Source organism: Artibeus jamaicensis, unplaced genomic scaffold (assembly GCF_021234435.1).
Source record: "Artibeus jamaicensis isolate MK-2021 breed Jamaican fruit bat unplaced genomic scaffold, CSHL_Jam_final contig_490, whole genome shotgun sequence".
Classification (NCBI taxonomy): domain Eukaryota; kingdom Metazoa; phylum Chordata; class Mammalia; order Chiroptera; family Phyllostomidae; genus Artibeus; species Artibeus jamaicensis.
In genome coordinates this window covers 22,510,040-22,534,248 of record NW_026521861.1, presented here as the reverse complement: position 1 = coordinate 22,534,248, position 24,209 = coordinate 22,510,040, and the positions used below count along the sequence as shown (strand labels likewise).

General features: G+C 59.9%; 1 protein-coding gene across 2 annotated transcripts in view; it reads right to left on the bottom strand.

The window, feature by feature from the left end:
- Positions 1–24,209, bottom strand: part of INPP5A (inositol polyphosphate-5-phosphatase A) — a 145,866-nt gene that overhangs the window by 27,778 nt on the left and 93,879 nt on the right. For both annotated transcript variants that reach the window (XM_037159100.2, XM_037159101.2), the window contains exons 6-9: positions 17,367–17,470; positions 12,442–12,494; positions 10,816–10,935; positions 2,280–2,364 (exon numbers count right to left, since the gene is read on the bottom strand). In XM_037159100.2, the coding sequence (XP_037014995.2) occupies positions 2,280–2,364; positions 10,816–10,935; positions 12,442–12,494; positions 17,367–17,470 (362 nt within the window). The remainder of the gene's footprint in view (positions 1–2,279; positions 2,365–10,815; positions 10,936–12,441; positions 12,495–17,366; positions 17,471–24,209) is intronic.

Here is a 24,209-nt window from a genome sequence, read left to right as displayed (position 1 = left end):
GTGGAGGGGCCGAGCACCCCCAGCGGGGCGGACAGAGGTGCGCTGCCCACAGCCCAGTGCCTGCCCAGGGCTGCCCCCCATCCACATGTCCATGTGAGACCCCGCAGAAGCACACGGCGTGCGGACCCCGGTGCCGCGTGGAGCTCAAGCCCTGGCATCCCACCTGCCCTGCTTCTGGGCCCAAGGACCTGCCTCTCCGACATGCTCCTGCCCTTGTCACATGCTCAGCAGACACGTCACTTGGAAGGAGATGGAAAGTGAAGAGTGTCTGGGGCCCAACTGAGCACGTGGTCCTGGGGTGGGGGTCTGAGCCCACTGCTACCAAGGCCGGGTCCCTGCCTGTGGCTGCACTTCCTGGGTGAGAGGGCGCTGGGTGCCCATGTTAGGGGCCAGCCAGGAGACCGATTCTGTTAGTGGGTGGTGGCCCCACAGGAGCGCCCCCCGAGAGCGCATGGCCTCCCACCATCACACCAGGCACCCCCAACTGAGAAGAGGAAACCCTGACTTTTCAGGCAAGTGCCCTGACGGCACCAGGCCCCTCCGACGATGCACCTCGCCCCCACCCCTCTGGCGCCACAGCCTGCAGCGGTGTCCCCTTGGTCCACAGGGCTGCCCTCTCTCGAGACATTGGTTCTGTCAGGATGGAAAGGCCACCGGGAGACTCCCGGCCTCCCCGACACACGGCCTACAGGGTGGCACGGCCTACTGGGTCCTCCTTTGTCACCTGGGGAGGTGGCCCTGCTGCCGAGCAGAGGATGGTCCCCAGCACGGCAGCCGCCCTAGTCCCACGGACTCGCCAGCGACGGCCCGGCAGTACAGCCCCAAGTCCTGGCAGAGGTGGCCCGGCTCGAGCGCACCGGCCTCTGTGGCAGCTCTGGGGCCTGCTGGCGTCAGACCCAGGGTGGTTTCGACATGGCACGACAGGAGCTGCCCCCGATTCCCTACAGGGCACAGGGCCCGAGGGACTTCGATGGGGTCCCTGATATCTGACTGATCAGCTCTTCACTTTCAAAATGAGGAAAGGAAGCTCAGCAGCCCCAAAGGAGGGGTCCCGTGGCTCCCAGTGGAACCCACCGGTCTGCCGAGGACACTCCCTGTGGGCTGGAGCCCCTGCCCTGCGCCCAGCTGCGGCCCTTTGATGTCAGCAGCGTGCGCTCTGGTGGTTGGTGAACACGCACACGCGGATGTGTGAGGATGGCTTGGTGCGGTGCCACCAGCTTAATTCGGTCACAAAGGAGGATTTCAACACACCGTTCTTCATCTCTGTCCACCGAGAGGGACAAGGGCCGTCACGGCCCACTTGCCTGCGGGGCCCGTTTTCTACTGAGGGTGAAGGGTTAGTGTGTGGCGGCGTTGGTGGAGAGGCTGCTATGGGATGACAGTGACTCAGAGGGACAACCACGTTTTCACGTTGCTGTTGCCCCGGGGCCACCACTCACACACCCCTCAGCCATGCTCCCAGCGTGGGGCCGAGCCCGTGGGGAGCCTGCCTGGCATGTGGCTGCTGGCCTTCCTGCCTCCTGACGTGGGCTCCACGTGGAGGCTCCCCTCAGCTGCTGCTGGAGAGCTGGCATCAGAGCCGCACCCCAAAGAGCCCCCATCCCGCCGTCCCTGCAGTGGATGCCACCATGGAGAAGCTGGCCACCAGCCCCGCTTCCCGGCCAAGGATGGGACACTCCCAGGTCACATAGCTGGGACATAGCAGGGCTGCGCTGAGCTGAGCCTTCCAACCTCCGTGTCATGTGTTGGCCGCCAGGCTGATGGTTCCCACCTGCACACACCTCACTGAGGACGGTTCCCTTCCTCAGTGAGGACACCCCTGCAGGGGCCATGGGGATCCCACCTGGTCCCCTGTGTGTGCCCAGGAGACACATGGCTCAGAGTCCCCAGCACTGGAGTGATGGTCTGTCAAAGGAAACAGCCCAACCACTGTGCAGATATGTGAGGGAAGGAAGAGCAGAGGCTTGGCTGTGGGGGGGCTGGCCCGGAGCTGCTTCCATTCTGCTCTCAGCCGCTGATGATTTGGACGGTCAGAGGAGTAGCTGAGGTCAGGGACGGTCATGGGGCGCCTGCAGACCCCGAGGGGCCCCATGCATCTGGCCCCAAGGGCAGCCACCTTGCTGACAAGAAGACGTTTCTCTACTGGGACTTTTTGCCACAAACATGACCGGTGGGAATGATGACACGGGACATGCCCCTACAGGACAACACGGTTCTGCTGCCTTCCCAAACCGCTACATATGTGTGGGCTACAGGCAGGCCAGGAGCTGGGGGCCTACCTCCACCACGGACTTGGAGTCCAGTCGGAAGTTGAAGTCGCCAAAGACAAAGTAGGACACTTTCTCGAATCGCTGGTCGACGATCCTGGGAAGAGAAAGGAGACAGGTTGCACGGTGCTCTCGCGCCGACCAGCTGCCGCAGCCAGGCATCGGTGCCCGGGATCCACCACTCCATTTCCTACCATCTCCTGTGGCAGCTGACACCCCCCCCCCCACCGTTAGCACAGAGACCATGGCCTTATGTGTCCACCCGCAGTGCGGGGCTCTCTCCAGCACACGTGTGTTGCCAACACCCCGAATGAAGGCCTGCACTGGGCACCCAGGCTTCGGGGAGCAGAAGGGAGCTGGTGCCGTGGCAGGTACAAGGGCCTGCAAGGGCAGAACCAGCTCAACGTGGTCCCGTCCCGTGTCCAGCAAGACCTGGTGCCAGTTCACCCCACTCATGTGGATGATGCTGTGAGTCACTCACAAACTTCTAACGGTTTCCTGGGGAACGCCGCCAGTCCCAGCCCCCCTGCACGGCTGGTAGGTGTGGCTGCACGGCACCGGGCAAGATAGGCTGTGAGTCACCAGCTCAGCCTTTTCTAACTTGATCCATCAACTTGAGAAACAAGGGTGAGTGACAGGAGGGATGGGTCTGAGCCTCCTGCAGGGTCTGGCTCCCAGGTGCTCTCAAGCGGCCTGCAGCTGACCACCCAGCTGCACGTGACCGAGAAGGTGAACTTGCCTGGTTCTATGCGACATATCTGATCTGATGGGAAAACGCCATTTTTGTTTTCACTGGTGTGACTGCAGGAGGTTGACTGTCCTCTTATACACCTGCCAGAATCTGCCTTTTCTCTGCTCTTACTTATTCAGAGCCTGTTTTTCATTTCTTGCCTTTTTCATTTTGAATTCCAGGACTTTCCCTGTAATTTGTGAGGTTAAACGTCTGACTTCTGCTGGTCTTGCACTGTTTATGCAGAAGCTTTAGTCTTCCTGCAGTGAAACAGACCAGCTCTCCACGAGGCTTTCCCAGCTGGGGTCTCCAGCAGCTCCCTCCGGCGGTCTTCACGGCAGCTCGCTGTACCGGCTCACCTGCCTGGAGTCCCTGCAGAAAGCGGGGTCCCAGTGCGATTGCGCAGGGATCGGGGAGCTGCACCAGCCAGGAAACGTTCAGTGCTCCTCCCCGAGTTCACAAAGCACGAAGTTCCCCAAATGACTTGGGTCTTTTTGAGACTCCCTGTTCTTTTCTACGGACCCTTTACCTATCCTGCCTTTATAGGGAAACCGTTCTTGTCACGACTCCCTTAAAAATCCCCTCAGCTGCTCTCCTCCTTCCGTTGCATAATAACTGCTCTACCGTCCACCCGAATCCCATGAGAAGCTTGGTTGTCCCTTTCGATGAGAGTTGGAAATAACAGGCAATGATCCCACTCACTCAAAGAGAAGGAACACACTTCCTCAGATCCCTGCCAGTGGTGCAGGTGACCAGCAGTTTCACTGGCTTGTTTTGAAGCTCAACCTTCCTGGGAAGAAGACGCTGCTCAGGAATGAAGGCCTCAGCAGTGCGGGCAGCGCCCTGCCGCCCTCAGCCCCAGGGACCGGCGTTGTGTCCAGGCCAGCCACAAGTCCCACCTCGCCTGCCGCCTGCTCCACTGTCACAGGTGAGGGGACAGAGGCAGCGTCTCAGCGTCTGCCCACAGGAACCCAGCTATCACAGCCGTCCGGAAGAAATCAACTTTGTTTCTGGTCTCCAACATCTTTAGAAGAAAACGCCCATCAGAGAACCTGCGAGGCTCCTACAAAGGTCAGGAGGCGGGTCCCCCACCAGGAGACGCCATGGGCCTGCAGGCCCCACCTTGAGGACGTTGGAGGTCCGGATCCTGGTGCACCCTCACAACCGGCAGTGAGGGGGCAGTGATGGCTCTGCCCCCTAAGAAAGCCCTGTTCCTGCGGGCTTGAGGCCTGCCCGCCACAGTCCCGACGCCCATGACACTGGGCGCTGGCTGTCCAGACCACAAGAAGCCAGGGACACACTCATTGGGCTTCAGTCACATTATTCTTCCCGAGGAACCAAAATGGGTACCATCCCAGCTCGTCATGCTGACTGATTTCTGACTGCTGGCTGAGCCCACAGAGAAGCCTGCCATCCCTCGCCCTGGCATCTGTCCACAGTAGTGTCCCAGGAGCCTGGCGTCCCCAGGATACACAAGAATCTCCAGCAAGAGGCTCTGAGGAATTCGTGGTACTTGAGTGGGACAGCTAAGCATCTCCTACAGCCCAGCAGAGGAACGCAAGGCCCTGGCGGCCACTGGGAGGCTGCAGGGTCAGAGGTGCGGAGCAAGGAGGTCACAGCCCGGCCTGGAGCGAGGCCTGCAGGACGACACAGCCCGAGGCGCATTGACGGGACACCAGGGCGGCCTCCTGCCTGTGATGCGCTGCTGCTCTGGGGCCTGTGCTGGAGCTGCACCGGCTGCTGAACTGGAGAAACAGCTGCCTCAAGGGAGGCCGGCCTGCTGGTGGAGGCGGGTCAGACGCCTCGGGGAGCAGGGGGGCAGCCGACGGCCTTCGAACTAGGAAGCTGCTCCTGTTTGGCTCACTGGGGGGCAGAACCCACTCTGAGGTCAATTCCTTTCACAAAAGCTAACAAATTTCAAGTTTAATATCTGGTTCAATAAACTTTAAAAACTTCTAGGTGTTTGGAGAGAACATGCCACCCTCCCCCGCCCACAGGGCCTCGTGGCGGTGGGTGGAGGGGCAGGCCAGCGTGTCTAGAATCGTGTCACTCTGTCATCAAAGACCTAAACTTGATCATCGTCCCAGGGCTCCGCTCTCCTTGGGGTGGTGGCTCAGACCATCAATAACGAGCGGGTCTGGGAAGCGGTGCGCTGGCGGCGGGCGGGGGGGCTGCCGCCAGCCAGGCAATTGCCTGAGTGCCGGGCCCGCACCTCACTTTTAATTTCAACAGAGTGCCATTTGGACCCGGAGAAAAAAAGCGTTGTTTTAAAATTAATTACCTTGTCAGGAGCTATTATGATTAAAAAGTAGGCCCACATCAATATCATGTGCCTAATTCAAAAAAGGAATTACAAGAACAGCCATAAAAATCAATTTTTGGGGCCTTGAAAACAGAGTGTCTTTCTACTTTGACAGGTGATTTCATCATGAGACAAACCGCAGTGACACTGCCTGCGTCACCAAGGCCCTCCCAGCGAGCCGGAGGCTGGCCGGTGCCCCGCGCTACACAGCAAGGCCCTCGGGTAAACGGGGACAGTGACCCCGGGGCCCCAGCGTAACCGCTCCACCGCCACAGCATTTCTGACCTGTCGCCTCGAGTGCGGAGCTGACGTCCCGGCAGACTTGCCACCGCTGGGTCTCTTACCAGGAAGCAGCTGAGGTTTGGAAGCAGCGCGGCCGTGGGATGACCCCTCCTGTGAGGTGGACCCACTGGGGCTGTTCCTTTTCTTTCTTTCCGCTCTTGCGTTCTAACTTCGGGACGTTGTGGCGTTTCCGGATAATTGGGACTCGAAGAACACTGGGTTTGTTTCTCAGATCTGGTAGAGACCACATTCACTGTCTAGCAGTTTTCATCAGCAAAGACATGAACCGTATGAACCAGTGAAACGAGGTAGAATGTTTCAGAGTTCCTTAGAAGCTTCCCCTAAGCCTGAGGTCTCAGTGAACCCACTGTAAATGAACTGAGCGCTCCGCCGCACCGTCCTGGGAAGCATGGGCTGGTGTCATGCCACCTGGCGCTGCGTGTAGGGCCCAGTGGACAGTCCTGTGCTGATGCCAGCCGTCACGTGGGTGCCTGTGGAGCACGGTCTTTCCTGAGGCAGGGACGCGGCCAGCGCATCGTGTGCAGAGGCACAAAGGACAGACCTGCCGACAGAACCTGAGCCGGCATCAGCATCAGTCCGAGACGCCCAAATGTCCCTGGGCTGGTCTCAGGGGCCTCTGTGGCCAGCCCGCTGACTGGCCATCAGCGTGCACTCGAGGCCGACCCTCCGAGGCCCCAGCGCACACTTCCTGCAGCCGGGCGGGCCAAGCAGCGCCCACCGTGCCTGCCGTGGATTCCCCAGTCACGGGCGACACCTGGACTCTCAGAATTCTCAGCGTTTTGGGCACATCCGCAGCCCCAGACCAGCAGTGCCGAGTGAGGTGGGTCAGGCGGGGTTCTCACTGCTGGGGTCTTGGTTGCCAAAACCCACTCTTTGCCCCAGGCGTCCCACGGTCCTGCTCATGTTCCCCAAAGGTCACCTCCTGTCCTGGCTGCTCCAGGCCTGGGGCTCCCTGGGTCTGGGGCTCCCCGGGTCCATGCTGGGGACACCTGTCAGCAGGTGGTGAACAGCAGATGGGTCACGGGGCGGGGCCCTGATCTGACACAGCAGCGGCCTCGGAACAAGAGACACCAGAGGCTCCCGGTGGGCCTGGAGGCCATGGCTCGAAGGTGGCTGCCTGCAGGTCCTCCAGGGCCACACAGCCACGGCCACAGAGCCGTGAGAAAGGACTGTGTGCTGTTCCGGCCACCAGGTGTGGCAGCTGAGCAGACGGTTAGGCTGCTCCCAGCTTTTCACTGCGATGGTCTCCAGCCCGTGAGGCTGCTCCCTCAAGTGCGGGAGCTGTGGCCTCAGGCCCCCACCATCATGTCAGCACTCCTTGGTCACTAAGTCACTGACAGCCCTCTCACACTATGCCCCTGTGACAACCGTCCCCATGAGAACCGTCTCGGGCAGAGGGGCAGCAGCAGACCACCTGGTGCACCTCGTCAGCAGCCTCACATTCATCCGCTCCTTAAACAGCGTGACAGTGTCAAATGCGCTTTTCCACTGAGAACCACGCCTCACACCCCGCTCGGCTGCCACCCCAGCCTGCAGCCGGCCCAGAAAGTGAGCCCCTGACCCTTCAGCCCCAGCAAACATAGGAGCCGACACCCCACCACACAGGTTCTGGGGAAACGCTGACCACCCTGTTCCCAGCCAGGTGGGGCCGTGCATGCCAGGCTGTAGGACACGGGTGGCTCAGTCACAGTGCTGGGCAGCAGGCAGAGCCGGCAGCCAGAAGCACCACACCCGACACCATCTGGGATGGCAGAACCCTGCGGACGGACGGCCCAAAGCAGGGCCCGCAGAGAGCGGCACTGCAGCAGGGGATGCCGCACGGAGCGGGCGCTCGGTGTGATGCTGGCGAGCACGGGTCGGTGCTGACGACGAAGCCAGCAGACAGAGGACAGGCGTGTGTCCACGCAGGCCAGCAGGCCGGAAGAGTGGTCTGTGCTGCATCCAGACAGTGAGGAAGGGCAGGACAAAGGTCCAGGGTGGGGACCACAGGGTGTTGTGGCGTCTACAACTCATTTCTCAGCAAAGGGCCCACGAGGCAGACACAAAGAGACGCGACTGGACAGAGCCGAGTGGAGGGGCTGTGGCTGCCACCAGCCTCCTACACTGTCCTGGACGCGTGGACCAGCTCCCCATAAATAAAGGACACAGCTCGCCCACCATCGCCCTCTGACACACGAGGAACGCTGAGTGCATCTGCTGGAGCTGCAACTGGACTTCACGGGTCCCCCCAGGGGCGTGACCCTGCCTAACACCCTGAGACATGGGGGCGAGGGGTGGGCGGGGGCCTGTTGACCTGGACCCCACACCCTCCTGAGCTGGGCTCCAAACAAACGTGAAGATGAATGCCTGGCCTCCCGGGCCGAGGCCCCCGAGGGGACGGCCTGGGAAGTCGGGCGTTGGAGAGAGTGTCCAGCACCCGGTCTGTGGACCTGGCCTCTGCCCGGGACCAACCGCCTTTCTTCTGCTCGCTGACGGCCACCAAGTTCTGGGAACGGGCTACAGACACACATTCAGGTCGGGGGTCTTTGAGCAGGCTGACAGCTGACTGATGACCGGCCGGGGATGACAAAGGGGGCCGTGGGCGGCCTGTGGGCGGCCGGCATCACATCGCCGCTCCCTGGGAAACTAATTGCTCTGAATTGTCCGCTGCACCATTATTTTTCTGGCCATCATCTCCTCTCAATGCCCAAAATGAGCATGAAACAACTCTTTTGACTGGACATAAAAGTTAAATGTCCCAATGTTGATCAAATTAACTTCAGCGCTGTGACAATGGACTGTATTTGTGAGAAAATAATGGGGGGACAAAGGGGTGCTTTGTGCCGAGATTTCACAGCTGTGATGTAAAAACGTCTCTGTTGAACTAGGCCAGGCCCCTCTCAAAGGGGGGGACAGAAGAGCCCTGTCACTGTGGAAAGAAGTCTCATTTCACGGACCTCGGCCCCGGGAGGCGTCGGGAAGTCGCGGCCTCGGGAAGGGTGTGGAGAGCCGAGGCCGCTGCTGCCAGTGTAATGCCCTGGGCGCTCCCGAGAGCCGGACCCGCATCCAGAGCACAGCCGCAGGTCCCTGCCATCGGAGAGGAGGGTCCCACAGGGACCCCACCACCCCGGAGCCTGCTCACCTGAGCCTCAGCCTGATGCTGGGGGTTTGTTTTTTTTTAAGTTTCATAACCAGATTAAAAGGAAAAAATTCAAAAATTAAGTTGCACAAAGACCAACGATTATTTGTAATAAAACCCCCGGAGGGGCCCAAGGCTGTTTTTGTAACACTGAAAACCTGCCTCCCTGAGTCTCCGGCAGGAAGCTGTCCCCAAGGCCCAGGCTGGGGAGAGGGCGCTCTGGGCCCACCTGCGCAGGAGGCCGCGGGCCCAGGCCTTGGGGGGCACACACCTGGCACTGCTGGGCGATTAAACACTTCCGCAGAGTTTACAGGCTTCAGAGGAAAAGTCTGTCTCTCCATTTTTCAAACAAGCTTTTTGCTTCAGAGCAATGTTAGGTCTCCAGGAAAGTCACAAACGCAGCCTTGGGCGCCTCTCAGTGTCAGCACTGGGTTCCACCAGCTGCCCTGGGGGGTCCTCAGGCTGACAGGCCACCTCCCCTGGGTCTGATGCCACCAGCTGGCGGAAACCCGGACCCACAGAGCTTCCTGGGGAGACGGAGCAGGCAAGGCAGGCCGTCCCCGTGTCTACCGCCTACAGACAATGCGCCCCGAGGTTCCCAGAGTGCCTGGGGCGCTGTTGGTGGCAGCGTCCATTCAAAGGGCCGGCCAGGCATTGTCCTGCACTCGGCAGAACAGAATGCAGCCTGCTGGTGGCTGCCAAAAGGTCCGCGGCCCCGATGAAAGGGCGGCCCAGCGTTCACACACCCACAGAGCCGCTCTTTGTGCTGCATGCAGCCGGATCTGCGGCTGACCGAGCCCCCACAGAGGCGGTGCGTGGGAATGCAGAGCCACGGGGAGGCCCGGGACCCGAAGGCTGCAGTCCCTGAGTCTGCAGAGGAACGGCAGTCCGGGGGCCTTGACACACTGGAGTGCCACACCCACTGACAGTCTGACCGTGGTCCCCAGACCAGCCTGCTCAGGGCCCGCACTCGGCTCTGGCTCTGTGGGAGGTCCCGGGAGAGTCGTGCGGCCTTCCGGAAGACCGCACACAGCCGTGCCCTAAGCAGGTCCTTGTCCTGGTCATGGGCCGGCCAGCCAAGAGATGGCGGCTCTGCCCACAGCACCCCAGCCTGGCAGCTCCCAGGGAGGCCAGCCCTGGCTGATGCAAGGGTTGCCCACCCCAGGAAGGTGCCCCAAGGGCTGCCTCCCTGAGCCTGGTGTCAGCGCGCATCGCCACCTCCTGATGGAGACACCAGGCTCCACGGCAGTGCGGTCAGGTCGCTGCCCACAGAGCGAGCCTGCTCAGGGCTGCACTTGTGTTTTCAAGTTCCCAGGACGTCGGCACAGACACAGTAACACTGGAGCCTGTCTGCTGGAGGCCCCAGAGCCTGCTGGGTGAGAATGAGCAACAGAGGACGAGGTGCCCTGCACAGGGACATGGGAGCCCCATCACAGGTGGTCACGGGGCAGCACACTGGGACCAAACAGCAGGATGTCTTCCTCTGGCCAGGGCTCCAGCTGTCTAGGCAGGCAGAGAGCTCAGGTCCACTCTGCCCCTCCATCGCTTTGGGTCAGCACCTCTGAGCCCAGCCCAGCCCACACCCAGGAGGCTCCACTAGGGCCTGAGGGCCAGGCCCTGGGTGGGCAGGACACCCAGACCCTGCATCTCCCACTCCTGTCACCTCTGGGTGGTCCTGGCAGGTGGCAGCAGGGACCTGGGTGCTGGGACAGGGTGCAGGCTCTCACTCAGGGCTCCCTGGGTGAAGCAGCATCACAGCCACATGCCCAGCTGATGGCAGCACCGCACACAAGTCCTGGCCCATCCCACGGGTGCAGACCCCACCCCCTAGCCCCGTGGAGGGCACCTCCTGCTGAGAGGGATCCAGCAGGAAGGAGCCTGCAGGGACAGGCCTGTGGACCACAGGGGGGGCCTGGGGCCAGGCAGTAGGGGTCCCAGACGCAGTGCCAGAAAGGGGCTGGCTGGTGTGGCACGGGCCGAGGAGCATGACAGCCACAGGCCTCAGCACATGAATGTAAGCTGGGGTCCCCGTGCAGGGGTGGGGGCAGACTGGGTCCTGGGGAAGCCACCTTGTCCCCCTGGGACGCTCACCTACCTGTCGAGCACGTAGCCCAGGGCCTTGTGCCGGATGCCTGCGTACACGGAGGGGCTCGTCTCCCAAGCAACCAGGTTGGAAGCATCATGGAAAAGGTGGATGTTCACCAAGTCAAAGGCACTGCAGACAGAGGGAGACTCGGTGACAAAGGGCCAGAGCTTCAGGTCCCTGGGTGCGGCTCCTCCAACACTGTCCCTGCCCGAGGTCCTGGGCCGGGCCCCAGGGCTGGCTGGGGGGCAGAGCCAACCGTGCCCTAGGCCCCTGCCCTCCTCAGTGGCTCCCAGAGCAGGACATGCCCGCCCAGGTGGCAGGCGAGGCCTGAAGTACTTGCTTCAAACCGTGCAAGTGTAGATGGCGGAGCTTTTCTCCAGCTGCCAGTGAGCCCCGGGGAGTCGGGGAAGAGAGAGTGAAGGGGTGAGGAGAAGGAAGGGAGGGAAGAAGGGCAGGGAGGGGAGGGGCGGGGAGAGGCCTCGGCTCCCTCGGCCAGCAGCTGCCCGCAGTGCTCACTGCTGGGTCCCATGACTGGGGATCACTAAGTGGTTCATCTCACTGCCACTGAGAAGCCCCCAGCCCCAGCCCAGGGAAGCCCTGTGCCTCTGCTGCTACAGGGCTGTGGTGAGGAGAGGGTGCAGGCAGCCCCCAGCCCTGCCGTGTGCACCCCACAGTCACCTGCAGAGCTGAGGCCACCAGACCCGAAACCCAGTGAGACAGGACTGACCATGGAGATGCAGGAGGACCCCTCCCAGGCTCCTGGCGTCCACCTGCCCACCCCTCCCTGACCCGTGGCCTGTGTGACCTACAGTGAAGGGTGAAGTGCTGGCCTGCCCTCCCCAGATAAGGTCACAGGGATGGCGGTTCTGCCTGAGGTTCCCTTCCTCTCTGGGCCCCCTGCTCCAGGGACCCCTGACCTTAGCAGCCCCAGGGAGGGGCCCGTGTGCAAACAGCTGGGGGCTGAGGGCCTGCTGCTCCACCTGACCTCTGCCAGCTGAGGTAACTGGCCAAGTCTGGCATCCTGATGGGCACTCCAGGTTCAGGTGGGGGTGCTGGCTGCGGAGCCAGCTGCCGACCCCAGCTATGCCTTGCCCCATGTCCCCCCACACCAGTGGAGTGCGCACCCTCAGCCTGCTTGGCCTGCACAAGCCCGTCAGTAATGGGGACATGCGTCCTGTAGGCGCTGGGCACGGACCGTGGCCCTTGGGCCTGGTGCCTCGGACAGCGCACGTTAGGGTGAGCGGTGCTGCTGTGGCAGGGACGCAGGATGGGGCTCTGAGGGTTCCTAAAGTGCCACTGAGAGTGGCTGCCCACTGGAAGGCCTGGCCGGGGTCACTGGGTGAGGGTCTACTGCTGCCGTGCCCCAGGCCCCAAAGGACACAGTGCTGGGCTGCCTTCCCGCGGTAGAGTGCGGAGCTGCCAAAAGGAGCCACTCCAATGCCACACCCACGGGGGGCAGCTGGGCTTTCAGGGACTCAGGGACAGGGAGGTAAGAGTCTGTGTCCCGCAGAGTCACCGGCAGCACAAAGGGCCGCAGGGCAGGGGCTCTGGAGGGGCAGCCACGGCCCCTGGGGTGGCGACACACAGGACTGGTGCCCGGCACAGCAGGGACAAGCCGTCAGCAGAGACACCTACCAGTCCGCGACGCACCATCTCGTCCGGACGAAGCCCTTGCGTGACCACTTGCACTGAAAAACAAACAGGCCACGCAGGTGAGGGGGGGAGGAGGAGCTTCTGCCTTCCACGCAAGAGTGGAGGCCTCTCCTCAGAGGACACGTGGTCTTCCAGCTCCGAGGGGCTGAGATGCCCCTGCCCACAGCGCAGGGCAGGGCCCAGCACAAACATGCATGGTTTCCACCATTGCTGCAGCCCCTTCCCCAGATGGGAGAGAAGCTACGAGAAAGCTGAGACTGGAGACCCGGGCTCCAAGGAGGGCACCCTGGTTGAGCCATGGGACGTCTGAACCGCGTTGCACAGGGACGTCCCAGGCAGCAGGTGCGTGGCCGGCATGAAGGCCCCGAGAGCTGTCCACATGCGGCACCTCGGGAGCATGGGGCATGGACCTGCCACAGGAGAGCCATTCCACGCGAGCGGGCAGCGAGCCACAGGACCACGGTGCTGACTGCTGCTCCCTCATCCCCACCTCCTCAGGGGGCCTTTGCTGGAGGAGCTGCGACAACAGCCACTGGCTCCCCAGGGCCACCGAGCCCTGAAAAATGTTGCCTTTCTATCTTAATTAGTGTTTGTTTAAATAGCAACACCGAACAGGGTCGCTTCACAGCCTAAGCAGTCGGAGGAGTGGGGCTCCTGCCCAGCGTCCCTGCAAAGCCCCAGGAGACACGGGAGGCCTTGCTGAGGCCCAGCCCACAAACTCGGTGTCGGCAAACATGTGCAAGCTGGATGCCACGTCCTATTCCCTCGGTCCCCTGCAAGAGTCCCTGGCCAGCTGCATGATACCCTGGCCAGCTGATGCAGTGTCCACAAGGCCTGGGAGTCCTGCCCCCCACCACGTGCCTGACGGGGTCATATCCAGGGGTCAACAGGTGGCGTTCCCGATGCTCACGAGTGTATTGAACCCTCCCGTCAGCCACAGGCTGGGTGCCACCAGTGCCCATTTTACTGACCAGAAAACTGAGGCGTGGAGGCTAAGAACTGTGCAAGGGGTGGGAGGAGCCAGATTCACGGGCTCAGGTGGCTGGTGCTCTCAGACTGGACATGGATGGGGACAGACCCACCCTCACCTGGTAAAGCCCACATCTTCTTGTGTCACAGGAGGAAGCAGGGACATTTGTCCAGAACAGAAGAGCCCCTTTGCTCCATAGGGAGAAGGCCTGGAAGTGCACCTGCTGTCGGCTGGCCCCTCCTGGACAGGCAGCACCTTCTCCCCGCCCCGGGCAGCAGAGGATGCCCCTCCCCGGGGGCCCTGCGAGGCTCTCCCCAGATGCAGGCTCCCAACCCCCCAGGAAAGGCCCTGCAGCCCAGCGGCCCCAGGGGGCTGCTCCCCCTCCTTCCTGGCCTCGCCCCCACACCCCACTCCCTCCTCCTCGGACGCTGGACCTAACTGTGGAATGCGGGGACACCTCAAGGACATAACTTCCGAGCTCCGTCACTTCTGGGAAGGAGAGCCAGCCCTGAAGCCCCTGCTCATTAGCACGACCCCTCCCTTCAGCACACCAGCCCCCAGAGGGTTCTGGAGGGTTCCTTTACTCCTCAGCCTCAGAAACAAAGACTTCCAGGACTCCTGTGGCTCCTTCCTGCTGCCCCCTCCTTCACCACCTGACCAGCTCCCCTTTGCGCTCCCCCAGCTCAGGGACAGGGCACTCTTGGACCACAGCTCCCAGAGGGAGCTATAGGTGCCTGTAGGCGCTCGATGTGCAGAGCTTGCCCCCTGGGATGGAGCACAAGTGGGCGGGGCGGGGCCCCCTTCCAGTCTCTGTGCTGAGCTTTCTGGCCATCGGCCACCTGCTGAAGCTCCACTGGGGGCTCCGGGACGTGGTGGATGTGGACGGCAGTGGCTGGGGTGGCTGCCCGGCCACCTCTCGGAGAGGCGGTCAGCACACCCTGAGAGCCACGTCATGCCTGGGCAGGGAGCGGGGGCGGTCGAGTCGCCCTCCTCACAACATTAAGTCTCTGCTCGGATCCCCTGTTAATAGGGTGCCTTTAGGCAGCAGATGGATGGGAACACCGGCGGTTTCATCTACTAAAAGACGGCATAAATCACCCGAGAAAGGGAGGCTGAGGGAAGGTTATCACCACACAGCCTTCCCCGTGAAGGGCCCGCTCTGGAGCATTAGTGGAATTAATTCATCTTTCATAAGAGCCGGCGCAGTGCTGTGATCTATGGCAACAACCGATTTCTCACCACGGGCAGAGGACAGACGCCTTGGCCTGATCGACTCCGCGAACCTGCTCTCCAACAACGGCCTCGCGGTGTCTGGAGTGCTGCTCAGAGGCTGCGGCCGCAAGCCATGCGAGCCGGAGCCGCCATAAATCAGCGGGGCCTCTGTTGGTTTTAGATGCAGGGCTGTAATGATTTGGAATCGCCTCCACCATGGTAATTACATTGAGATTACCCTTAAGTGATGGTAATAAAAGAAAGGGAAATCCGTCTTAAACTAATTCCCTCCCCAAAATGTGTTCAAGTAAAGCTGGACACACAGAAGAGGGACAGCAGGTGGCGGCCGCGTCACAGGGCCTCCGACACCGGCCTCCGACACCGGCCCCGGACCGGGGCACGGGGGCCTGACCAGGACGGGCGTCTTCCACGGAGACACCCGGAACCTAGGAAGGCTGCGCACCTGGAACAGCACGTCCCTGACAGAACCTGGGAGGCTCCGGTGACCTTCGTGAGAGGTCCCTTCAGTGCCTCCTGGGGCGGGGGAGAAGGAGGACAGAGAAGAAAGGCGGGTGGCGCCCTTCTGCTGTGCGCCCGGAAAAGCACCTGCCAGGGGGAAGCAAGCGCCCGGGGCTTATTCCGGGCACCCACGCGTGGGATGGAGGGTGGGGCTGGGGAGAGAGGAGGGCTGGTCAGGAAGGGCACCTGACGGAGCCCAGCCCCAAGGCCTCTCAGTCTGGAGTCGGGATCCCTGTGAGTCATTCCCCACTTTCCCTCAGCACGTGCAACAGTTCGACACTTTAAAGTGGCAGTGAAAGGAGAAAGTTGCAAAGACACCACACTGCCTGGGGGAGGCGGCCGCCAGGCCTCCAGATGCGGGCCCTGTGTCCAGCACTGCCCGCTGCTGCCAGGAGATCGCTCCACCCAGCCCTGCTGCCGGGACCTGGGCGTCATACCGGCCTCCCGGCCACTCCCGACAGCCCTGCCTTCCCTCCCAGGCGCCCGTCGCCATCGCTGCCACCTCTGGGGGACTTCAGCTGCCCTGGTGTGGGGGGGGTGAGCCCCACCTTGAGCTAGGGATGGACCCCAGGATGAGAAGGAAGAGCCAGGATGACCCAGACCCCCAGCCCAGCCTCGAGTGGCCAGTGGTGCATGACCAAGAAAGAGGGGCCCTAGGGGCTTCTCAGCCAGTGGGTATCGATCGGGTCATCGCCCGAGAAGGGTCGGGACCCTGGACGGTGCCAAGGGCATCGAGGGACGGTGCGAGCCTCTTCCTTGGCCAGCTCAGGGCTGTGCCCCCACTGCCCTGGTTCTCCTTCTGCTGGGAAGAGGCTGGGACCCCCTGTGCTGCTGCAGTCCTGTCCCCAGCACCCTCTAGCTCCCACTGTTCACCCAGGCCTCTGGCACCCTCAGGCGAGGGCCCCAGCCAAGGGGGCTCCAGTGCGGACTTCACATAAGGAAGGGTGGGCCTAGACTGGGACAGGGGCTGGGAGCTCAGCCATGACTGGACTCTGAAACTGACTTTGTGTCTCTTGACGTGCCCCAGGGAAGCGCAGTTGGGTCATCCAGACTGGACGCCGCCACGGCGGACGTTCAGGAAGGAGCCCCAGGAGACACGAGTCGGCTCTCACCGTGGGAGGCTGAGCCCTGAGGCCCCCAGACCTTTCTAGGCATGTCCTTCCTCTAGCTTCACACGAGCAGGGGCAGTGGGGGGACCAGGGCAGCGGGTGCAGGAGGCTGGCCCTCTGACACAGCACCCTTGGCTCGGGACAGTGGACGAGGAAGCCATGTCCTGGCGTGACGAGAGGGCCCATCCTTCCTGGGGGCGGCCACAACCTGTCCTCCAGGCTCAGGTCACAAAACTAGTTCATGAAGCTGTGGCCTTGCTGAAGGTCGGCTCCCAGCGCAGGAGGGCGTCTGTTGGGTGGTCCGCAGGCAGTCCTCACCCAGAAGGGGCTGGGAGCCATCCTTCTTGGGGCGGAGCAGGCCCCTCTGTCACAAGGTGGGGGGGGGCGGAGGCGCAGGCCTTCCATCTCAGCCCCAAGGGCTTCCGTCACAGAATCACACCCAACCACAGCTGAATGGACAGTAAAGGACAGGGTGACCAACTCCAGACCCATAGGTGGCCAGAGGGATGAGGTGACACCAGAAGTGCTGGCTCTGAGGCTGCTGACCCCCCAGACCCCAAAGCCCAGTGTGTGATGCAGCGGCTACACAGAAGTGACAGGCCTGGAAAGCGCTCCTGACCGCGTCCGATCTGTGTGCAGCTGCCGCCACCTGGGGCCCGTGGACGGTGTCAGGCTCCGGGCTCCCGGCTATGCCTCTCGCTGGCCACACCCAGCACTCTGAGACAGGAGCATGCCCCGCGTGTCCCTGTGCTGCGCAGGTCACTAGCCAGACTGACCCGCTCACACTCCAGGCCCCAAGTGAACTGGTGGTAATTTGCCTGTATCTTTGGGGATGGTTCCCACACCAGGAAAGAGCGACCGGAAAACCTGGCGGTCGCTCTACCCACAAACACCGTGCGCTCTCTCTGCGCTCAGCTGAGACAGCCCAGAGGGGCCCACGCGTGTCCTTCCCAGCAGGGCTGTGCAGTGCGGCAGCAGCAGGCAGGAGTCCACCCCCGAATGTGAGCACTGCGTGCCCTGAAGTTCCCTTCCGACGTGACCACCCTGCAAAGGGAATGCCCCGGGAGACCGTGGCTCGCGGGACCCCCAGGACGCACCTCGGGGAAATAGTCCTGTGGAAACTTCTCCTTCTCCAGCATGGGCGTGCTCTCCAGCGTGTCCGAGTAGATCTCTTTGCCAGTGACTTTTTTGTATTTCTTAGCTGTAAAAGAGCAGAACGGTGTGAATAGCTGGGCACCATCCAACCAGCCCCACGCCGCAGGGCCCTGTGTCGCACCCGTGCAGCCCGTGGGGAGCGAGGTAGCCCCCAGGGGACCTGATGAGGGGCGCCGACCTGGCAGGCCGGCTGCTCCCGGCGATGCTCGTGGCTCGTAAATCGAGATCCACCACCCAGAATCTGACACTCCACTTCATTATCCGCTAACAGCTCCCAGCCTGCAGATTTACAGGGGCTAATTGGCATCCTCCGTTAAAACCGTGAATATGTTTAACGGGGCCGTGGAATCACCGTTCGCTCACACCTTAATACAAATTTATTTAATAACATCGATTTCCTCCCCGCATCCAGCCGACATCACTCATGTCCAAGGACGCTGGGTTTTTATGAGATGGGGAGGGGGGAGCACCGTGAGCCGAGCTCCTGGCCGCCTGCCCAGCACCTCCTCACCTCCCTGGACAAGGTGCCCTGCTGGGCCGCCCCTGCCCCCCAGGCCCTGGGCCCACCCCCTGCAGAGAGGGTCTGCCCGGCGCCTTCACAGCTCAGTCTGCAGTGGTTTCTTTCCTGGGACAGTCTCTCCCAGCCACGGCAGGGTCTGGGCAAGGAACGCATGAGTCTGGGGACCTGGGTCACTGGGGCGCTGCTGCGTCAAGATCCTGGCTGCACAGGGGCTGCTGCGCCCGCCGCAGGGAGATCCCTGGTTGCTAGCCCATGTCACATGGTCCCCTGCTCCTGGGCCAGGAATGCCTGGCACGAGGTGGCGTCCCTGGGCTCTGAGGATATTCTCGGAGACCCACAGAGGACAAGTGGTGCTACCCCAGTTCCTGAGGGCCCTGCTCTGTGCCCCTCAAGCAGCACCTGCCCTTCCTGGTGCACACCCGCCCGTGGGCCTGCAGATGGGGCAGTCAGCAGGAAGGAGACGGGGTGCAGTGTCTTGGGCAGTGTTGGGTGGAGAGAGCGAGCCCCAGGCAAAAGCGCAGCACTAGGGGAGGGGAGTGCAGGGGTGAAGCGGAGTCAGGTGTCACCTGTACGAGACAGATGCTCAGTGGCTCAGGGAACATGGGCACCGCAGGTGGGACAGAGGGCACTGCTTGCCAAGCATGGGGCTGTGCCTGCCACGGTGCTGCTCTCTGACCCATCTCCCAAACCACAGGTGTGCCCTCGGTGTGTCTGGTTTTGATGCTGGTCCCCTGAGAACCCCCAGCTCATCACTGTCCCCTCCGAATGCCTATCAGGGAAGACAGACCGGTTAGCCAGGAGGCTGGTGCAGGGGCAGGTGGGCACAGCAGACAAGTGGCCCATCCATAACACCCGTTTGCACAGGCAATGGCGCAGAAGTGTGTTTAATCACAGGAGCCCTTCCAGGAACCACCATCCATCTCGGTACATGGACAGCACTTATCAAACACCAGCCCCTCGCAGCGGCCTCACGCTTTGGAGGTGGAAGGGAGACCTGCCCGGGTGACTGGACACAAGGTTGGGGGAAGACACCCTGGGGAGGTTTGGCATCTCCCTGGCAACATGTGGTTCTCACATGCCCTGGGCCCCCCACTGTGCCTCCCCCAGTCTGTTCCACGGCTTTGACCCCCAGGAGCACAGAGGACAGAAACGGGGACCCAGACATGTGATATGGAGATGGACACGGAGCAGAGCCACACATGGGACAGGAATGGATGTGGACAAGGGCATGGGACACAAACACAGGACATGGTCTGGACTCCTGGGAAATTGGGCTGGGGACAGCCCCACCCATGGCGCAGAGGACACAGAGTTCCTGTGTGTGCCCAGGGGCGGGGCTGGGGCAGCAGGGATGGGGGCGGCCAGGAGAAGGGCACAGCAGCCAGGATGGACAAGGGAGTCCAGCTTGTCTGGAGAGCTGAGGGCTGCCCGGGTCCATGAGGCAAATTTGCAGGTGAGGGGTGTCCCTGCTCCTCCCAGATGGTCACCTGCACAGTGTCCTGGACGAGACGGTGGCCAAGGGTTCTGGGACCTCGTGGGCCCCTGGTGGCACCACTTTCCTGGCACTATGAGCATGTGCGGGCTCCCCCCACACCCCCGGGGAGGGCCCATCTACACCTTGCTCTCTCCTCGAGGGCCCTGCAGCTCACAGCCGGGGTGCGGGTCGCCCACACCTGAGGATGAGGGAGCATTCCTTCTGAGAGGCTGTTCAGGCACAGGGTTCCTTCTGGCAGAGACTGAGTGGTCACAGTGTCCACTAGCTCATGAGCGCTGTTCCTAGGCAGTGCAGTGTGTGTGGGTCTGCAGTGTTTTATGTAAACGCACGGTTGTGGGGGCTGCTGCACGAGGTGCTGGAGCTTGAGCTGGAAGCTTGTTAGCATTGAGGAAGGAGAAAGACTGGGAGGTGCGAGGTGGGCAAGGAGGCCTTCATTCTTTGTTTGAAAACATACTTTATTTTTAGAGAGTCCCATGATTACTAAAGACTGAGCAGGAGTAGAGCTCCCACACCCCTGCCCCCACTGCTTCTGTTACCAACGTCTTGCATGCATGGGGGACATGCCATCCCTCTCTCAGGTCCACACTTGACACAGGGTGTCGTGTGTCCTACGTGGGTTTCACACGTGCACAATGCCATGTGTCCACCACCGTCACAGCCCAGAGTGGCTTTACTGCCGGAAGAAGCCCCTGTGCTCCCCCGTCACCCTCCCATGACCAGCCCCTGCAGCCGCCACCCTTTTACTGCCATTTGTTTGATCTTTCTGGAGATGTCATGATGTTGGTGACTTGCTGGACACAGCTTTTTCCAGCTGGTTTCATTCACTCAGTGATGCAGTTGACCCTCGAACACCATAGGGATTAGGGACACTGAACCCCATGCAGTCGATAAGTTGTCCTTGGTACCCATGGGGGACTGGCTCCAGCCACCCTCCCCCCAGCCCCGTGTGCCAAGATGCTAGGGTGCTCAAGTCCCTCATGTAAAACAAGGAGAATCAATGCCTGCAGTCGGCCCTCTGCACCCACGAACTCCCAAGCGGATCCAAAATAACAGTCCAGGTCTTCCCTGAAAAAAATCCACATAAGCAGAGCCATGCAGGTCAAACCCATGTTGGTCAAGGGTCAAGTGTATACACTGAGCTCCCCCATGTCTTTTTGTGGCTTCATAGCTCACCCCGTTTCATTGCTGAACAGCACCACGCTGAATGGAGGGGCTGCTGGTTATGCACCCATTCGCTGTGGAGGAGATATTCTGGTTGCTTCCGGTTTCTGGTAATAATGAATAACAACGCTACAAATATTTCTGCACGGGTTTTTGTGTGGACATAAGGTTATCAACTCATTTAAATAATAACAAGGAATGTGACTGCTGGGCCCCATGGTTTAGTTTCGTAAGAAAGGGCCAAACTGTCCCCAAGGTGGCGGCACCACCTCGTCCCCAGCACGATGCATTCCCACCGTCCCACACGCCCGCCCGCTCCGGCAGGTGTGTCGGGCCTCGCACTGCTTCAGTTTGCATTTCCTGGATGACACGCCTCGTTCAGCATTCTTCACGTGTTCTTTTGTCATCTGTGTATCTTCTTAGGTGAGATGTCTGTTTAAATTTTTGGCTCATTATTTATTAATTAGGCTGTTTTCTTAGAGAGGTTTAGGAGTGCTTTGTTTATTTTGAACAGCAGCCCGTGGCCAGCTGTGTCTTTTGCAGACACTGTCGCAGTCCGTGGCTCATCTCTGCACTCCCTTCAGTGTCTGTGGCAGAGCAGGAGTTCCCGTCCTGGTGGAGTCCACTTCCCGATGTTTTGTTTCACGCAGCTCGCTTTTGCTGTTGTGTCTAAAACTCGTCCGCAGACCCAGGCCACCTACGTTCTCTCCCCTCACCTTGTCGGAGTTTCACAGTCTGCTTTACATTTGGGTCTATGACTCAGTGTGAGTCAACCTGTGCATGGTGCAAGGTCCGAGTCTACATTCGTTTTTTTGCACGTGGCTGTCCCACTGTCCCAGGGCCATTCGTTACGGAGACTGTCTCTGCTCCACTGTGCTGTCTCTGCTCCCTTGTCTGAGGTCACTGGGGGCTGTATCTATGGGAACCCCTTCTGGGCTCTCTGCTCTGCTCCACTGGCCTGTCGGTCTCTCCCTCCACCATCATCACACACACTGGCCTGACGACCATGGCCTCATAGTCAGTCTGGAAGCCGGGCAGTGTCTCCTCCTGTAACACTGGGTTGGCTGTCCTTTGCCTCCGTATCAGATCTAGGATAGATTTGTTGATATCCACTAAATTACCTGCTGGGATTGCACTGAGCCTGCAGATCCTGCCGGGATGGACTGGCCTCTCGACCGCGTTGGGTCTTCCTGCCCTTGAGCAGGGCACACGTGTCCATTTGGTCAGACCTTTGATCTCACGCACCGGAGTTTCGCAGTTCTCCTCAGGCAGCTCTCGCACACATTTTGGGACTCTCATTCCTCAGCCCGTCTCTCCTGTGTGTGCTGGTGTGGACGGCGCTGCGTCTTTATCTCCAGTCCCGCTTGCTTGTTGATGGTGCACAGGAACGCGGCTGACCCTGTGTCTGACCTCGGCTTGCAGCCTTGCTGCCAGTTCTGTGGGTGGTTCCATAGGGTTTTCTGCAGAGAAAACCATGGCACCTCAGACTGAGATAATTGTGTTGCTCCCTCCCCCAACTGTGAGCCTTTCGTCTCACTTCCTTGTCTCACCACACCATCCAGGACTCCAGGACAGTGCTGAAGATGTCTGGGAAGAGGGCTCAGCCGGCCTTGTTGCTGGTCTTCGGGGGAAAGCATCTAGGTCCTCACTATCGAGTCTCCTGTTAGCTGCAGGTTTCTGCAACCTTCTTCATCAAGTTGAGGAAGTTCTCTACTCCTCGTTTGCTGAGAGTTTTTATTATGCATGGGCGTTGAATTTTGTCAAATGCTTTTCTGCACCTGTTAATATGATCCCGTGACTTTTATCTGTTAGCCTGTTGATGTGATCGATTACATTAATTTGCTTTTGAATGTCAAACCAGCCTTGCACAGCAGGAACAAATCTCAGCTGGTCATGCTGCACAGTGCCTCTCACACAGGGCTGAAAGCCAGTTGCTAATTTATCTTTAGAACATCTACATTTCATCTTCCTGACAGGTATCCGCCTGTGGTTCTCCTTTTCCTGCAGTGTCATTGTATGGTTTCGGTATCAGAGTAATGTGGCCTCATAACATTAGTTTGGGAGTATTTCCTCTGCTTTTATTATTTGGAAGAAACTATAGAGAATGGGAATAATTTCTTCCTTAAATGTTTGGTTGAACTCACCAGTGAAATCATCTGGGCCTAGTGTTTTCTTTTTTAGAGGGTTATTACTTACTGATTCCATTTCTTTAATAATAAAGGCCTATTCAGATGATCTCGTCCTCTGTGTGAGTTCTGGTAGACTGTTTCTTTAAAGGAATCAGCCCACTCAAGCTATCAAATTCATAAGCACAGACATGTCCATAAGATGCCTCTATTACCCTTTAACGTCCACAGGGTCTGTAGTGATGGCTCCTTCCCATTTGTAATGTTAGCAATTCGTCTTCTTGTTTCCCTTGGTCAGCCTGGCCAGAGGTTATCAATTTTATTGATCTTTTCAAAGAACCAACTTCTGGTTTTGTTAATTCTCTTTATTGAGCTCTTGCTTTCAATTTCATTGATGTATGCTCCAGTTTTTATCATTTCTTTTCTTATGCTTATTTTGGATTTAATTTGTCCTCTTCTTGCTTCCGAAGGCAGAAGCTTAGATCACTGTCTGCCTACTTTTTCTAACGTGTGCATTTGCTGTTACAAACGCACCGCTTCACCCCACCCTAACATTTGTGGTAAGTTGTGTTTTCATTTTCATTTAGTTCAAAATATTTTCGAATTTTTCTAGAGACTTCTCCTCTGACCCATGTGTTATTTGGAAGTGAGCTGTTTAATATCCCAAGTACCTGAGGGTTTTCCACTTATCTATCACTGATCCCCCTGCAACTCCATTGTGGTCTAAAAGGACACTGTATGGTTTCCGTCCTTTCAAGTTCAGGGAGGTGTGTCTGTGGACCAGCATGTGGCCTGTCTTGGTGACTATTCCATGTGACTTGGTGACTATTCCATGTGACTTGGGATGAGTTCTGCTGCTGTGGAACGGACTGTCCCCAGAAATGTCGATCAGACCAGGTGGCTGATGGTGTGGCTGGGTTCAGCTGTGTCCTCACTGGAGGTCTGCCCGCTGGGCCCCCGTTCCTGCGGCAGGGCGTGCAAGCCTGCAGCTGCAACGGTGCCTCCATGACCTTCTCACTGCACTTCCGCCCGCTTCTGCCTCGTGTGCCTTGATGCTGCTGTCAGATGCACACACGAGAGGCGTCGTCATGTGTTCTGAGAGCCGACCCTCCACTGTCTCGGATGCCCCCTCTCTCCCCCAGGCAGCTCTCCTCACTCCGAGTCTGCTCTGTCTGAGTCCACAGAGCCAGCCCTGCCTCCTTTCCACTGGGCGTGGGCCAGGCGCCTGCTGCTCCCTCCCTCCTCTCATCTTCTTCCTGCTTCTGTGCGCATCCCAGTGGGTCTCCAGCGGGCGGTGCATGGGTGGCTTGTGGTCTTTTTTAACCACTCTGAGTCTGTCTTTTAATCGGTGAATTTAGGCCATTTACGTTTAAAGTAATTGTTGCTAGAGTTGAAGTCATACCTTCCACATTTATAACTCTTCTACTCATTGCCTTTGTCCTTTGTTTCTTGTGTCCCACTCTTTCTGCCTTCTCTGGTTAAA